This window comes from Brachionichthys hirsutus, unplaced genomic scaffold (genome assembly GCF_040956055.1).
Source record: "Brachionichthys hirsutus isolate HB-005 unplaced genomic scaffold, CSIRO-AGI_Bhir_v1 contig_420, whole genome shotgun sequence".
In the NCBI taxonomy this organism is placed as follows: domain Eukaryota; kingdom Metazoa; phylum Chordata; class Actinopteri; order Lophiiformes; family Brachionichthyidae; genus Brachionichthys; species Brachionichthys hirsutus.
Genome location: NW_027181404.1, coordinates 1 through 4,100, shown reverse-complemented (window position 1 = coordinate 4,100; position 4,100 = coordinate 1). Strand labels below are relative to the sequence as shown.

The 4,100-nt window shown below is 45.2% G+C and overlaps 1 protein-coding gene across 1 annotated transcript; it reads right to left on the bottom strand.

Annotated features, from left to right (window-relative positions):
• Positions 1-2,477: 2,477 nt before the first annotated feature.
• LOC137917468 (forkhead box protein H1-like) lies at positions 2,478-3,811 on the bottom strand (the record flags this gene model as incomplete). The annotated part of the gene is made up of 2 exons (XM_068760208.1): positions 2,478-3,452; positions 3,707-3,811. Coding segments are annotated over 2 exons (1,080 nt in total), but the record flags the coding sequence as incomplete, so codon positions are not given.
• Between the last annotated feature and the right edge of the window lie 289 nt (positions 3,812-4,100).

Here is a 4,100-nt window from a genome sequence, read left to right as displayed (position 1 = left end):
AATCTAGAACCTTTTAGTGACGATCCAGATCACCATGTGGACGGTGTAGATCCAATTAGGAGGGGAATGAGCTGCTTGGTGGAGGTCTGCGCTCGGAGTGCTTTTCTAGATTCAAATGAAGTCCGACTGTGAAACTAAAAGGCAACTTTGTGAAGCAGCTGTTAATCTGTTTTTAACTGAAACAGCTACTTATCTTGCTCCACATTATTCTGATTAAACAGCTAATAAACATTTTCCAACAATGAGACTTTTTTTAAGTTCTTTGGTCAAGTTTGACTTCAACATTGATTTTGTTCTATCAAATAATAATATTGCCATCGTTATGTAAATAAAGAGGAGCTTTTGAAATGATTTCAAAAGCTTGTGAATGAGAAAGAGGATCTTTTCAAATTCTTGAAATAATTTGGTGAATGAAGCAGAAGAGGCTTTTCAAATCATTTAAATGAAGAAGAGGAGCTGTTCAACTCATTTAAATTACAACTGCCTCCAAAAGCAACATGCATACTGCTCGTGGGTTATTTTTCGGTGTAAAACACACATCCCAGACCCAGCGTGATTAGTCATGAATGTAAATTCACAGGTTTTGTTTGAGGGAAGGCGGGGGGCAGGTCGCTGTTTAAGCGTTGCCCCCTCCTCCCATCTTTTGGATCAGGGTGGTGAGGGAGTGCAGGCATGCATAGGCAGCTGATAAAGAGATAGCGACCACAGCAATGGAAGCAGCAGGAGGCTGACGGCTGCTGGATTGATGTAAATCATCTGGCGCTGAATGGCTTTTTATACAGACAGCCCCGTGGGATCAAAGATTCCTGTGGTAAAAAGAATCATTCATACCAGCAGGACTTGAGAATCTGCACTGCCCTGGCTGCCTGTTGGTGTAATCCGTTGCCGGTTCTCCAAGTTCTCTGGGCTGAGAATGGGGGAGAAACCCTCCTCGACTGACTCCAATGCTTTGGAAGACAAAGCTAATTCAACAACGGAAAAGCGTTCAGACAATATTCCGTTTGGTACTACTAGAGCAGAACGCTGCTGGGTAGGACTTTGAGACGAAGGAGTGGCTACTGATGAAAATGTAGTACAAATGTTGTCCAATCAGCTGCCAAGTAGACAAACACGAAGCTTCTGTTTAAATATACCAGCATTCACAAACGGATCTAGTCGGCATGATAATGGTACCTTTACATGCAGCTATACCGGTAGTTTGAAGTAGCAGGAAGTATTTGGCCCCATTTATTTTTTTCTATGCATTTACATTTCACCACATCTCAGAAGAAAATAATATTTTTTGTATATTATGACACGGCAACACTTATAATTTTCAAAATTAGTCAAGGTAAGAAACAACAAAATGCTGTTTGAGCTCTTCCCTTCATGTAACTGAACTTACCAAGCAGCGTGTGGAGAATTAAAAAGAGCAATCTGACCGAGGAGCATGCTGCAGTTGAATAATGACATAAGGTTGTAAAGAAGAAACAACACAAGCGGAAGAGTTTCACTTTTCTTGTCGTATACAAACCAAAACAGGTGAAATATACTGCACAGTCCCCGCTGAGGGAAACCTTTTGATACGTAAACGTCTGAGCGGCTTTCACGTCAGCTCAGTCATGTACAAAAAAAAAAAAGAAAAAAAGAATTGTAACAAAACATTCATCCGTCAAGGTAGTTAAACATTTAAGTGATTTCCTTTCAAAGAATATCGTAGCATCAAAACAGGGCAAACATCCCAGTGTGTCAAAAACCTGAGGTAGATACTGGAGCTTGATCAGCATTGGCTTCTTGGAGACGGGCAGCATTTGCATAGACAGAACAACATTTACCCCCAAAGAGCAAATATCATCTCAGAAAAGCTAAAAACACTCATTGTTGCATTGCTATGTGGCTGGCTAGCTGCACACAATACTTTTAGATATCAACTCTTCCAGGGAAATTGCTCACCCTGCATATTGCACTAAATCAACACAAATGGCCAATACCTGTTAAAACAGAGAACAAAAAAATATTTTTTTTTTGTTTAACTTGATTTGCTCTTTACATTCCAGCTCAAATTATTCATCAGGCACAACGAGTAGGCAACCAATCTAGAATCTATCTAGAAAAGCATAAATCAGTGCGGACACAATTGGCAGCGCAGAGAGTCTGAATTAAAAATCACTGAACGACTCAGATTCAAACTTTTGTTTGGTTGGATTGAAGCTTTGGGTTAAGCCCCCCCCCCTAAAACTGCACCCAAGATGAAAACAATGCATTTGCTTTTTAAAAATCTTGATCAAAGATAATGACAACACTGAAAACATGAATGCATAACCCGGTCCGTCAGCACCGTTGTTCATATTAAACATCAGCCAAAGGCAGAATTTGCAGCAGAATTCTATTTTCTCAGTGGAGTCTCGATTAATGAACTCCTCACCCTTCTTTATAAGACGCTGCATTTATGTCCGTCAGTCGGGCTTGACGTGTAAAGGAGAAGCGATCTGAATAAATCAGTACTGGGGGTACCTGTTCAGCGCGTGCCCATTCTGCAGCGTGTACGGACCGGGTTGTTGACGATGTGGGTGAGAGTTCTGATTGGCTGGACCCAATACGTCAAACACACTCTTATTGGGTGGCACAGATTGCAACATGTTGTCCAAATCCATGATGAGGGGAGGGGCTTGGACAGAAACATGCCCGCTGGGGAGGATGGGCCAATAGGCATGGCCTAAGAAGTGGCCAGGTGCAATTGGGGGGCTACCGTAGCCATAAAGGGGAATTCTGCCATGCAGCGGCATTAAAGGGCCGCCGCTGAATCGCATGCTGGGCGGGGCCACCGCATTGGGGGGTGCGTATTTTGCATAGGAGGTGGGGAGCTCCCACGGAGGAGCAACGGTCTCTCGCCTGGCCGATTTGTGCAGCGGTGGTCTGTATTCCTCATAAGCGTCTGAACCGGCTTCGCCGTTGAGGGGAACGCGCTTGTTAGGCAGGGACATCCCTTTCAATTCTTCATCAGAGGAAGACGAGGAGGAGGTAGAGGCCGGGCTAGCGGAGCTGGCCGAGAAGCTGTGAGCAGAGGAGGTATAGCAAGGCCGCGGATGCTGCGAGGGCCGAGGGTGCTCCATCTTGCCCCAGCAGTCCCTGGTCGGCACGTTAACGTCCTCGGGGGCACTGGGGGGCCGCAGGCTGTGGAGGAGGGAATCAATAGCGAAGGAGGAGTCCAGCTTGGGTCGGAACAGATCCTCCTGCGACGGAGAGGGGTGTCTGGGCTGCACAGGAGGGAAGGCCGTGCAAGGAGCCGAGGGTTGCTCCGATTCCAGCCTGCGTCCCTGCATGATGTACGGGGCCAGATCCTGGGCGAAGATGGTCTCGTCCTGGCGCGACACGGCCGTGTTTTGCCTCTTGAGAAGTTCCAGAGGCACACAGCTCAGCTCAACGGTCCAGAAGTTGCCTTTGCCCTGAGGCTTACCTGGGTCCTTCAGCACCTGTAAAGCGTAGGGGACGATTGACAGTGAGACGAGGACTGGGCAGGACAACCTCGTCAGACGGGACAGGCCTAGTTTCACATCAAAATGGTGCATGAATGGTTTCATTTTAAAACTAGTTTCAAGGTTGCATCGAACCCCTTAAGTGCTTTCTTCTAGGGATAGCTCCACGTAAACTTCTTTCCACTGACATTACTCGAGAAAAAGTAGGAATCTGGCCGTGAAAACAATCGGAACAGTCTCAAAATGCGTACCTTCACAAAGCAGTCATAAGAGGACAGGTTGTGTCGCACAGAATCCCTCCAGCCCTTGTAGTTTCCTTTAAAGAACGGGAACAGAGAACTGATCTCCTTAAGGATCTGGAAATGAAGCAAACGTCAGTGGGATGATAATCTTCTGAATTTTATTCTATTCCATTTAGATGCAAACGTGATGGCGCAGCGGCAATAAAAGAGTGAAAGTGGTTCAAACGTAAAAGCAGAAGTGGAGAAAAACAGCAAAAGTGTCTTTAATTTAATTTGCTATAGAAAATAAAACTGTGAAGATATATGGGTGGCTCCAAAAATAACATTAAAACCACCGTTGGCAGAAATGAAACGTGGTTTTACCACAAACTGTATCTTATCACCATCCTGATAAAGATCAGTG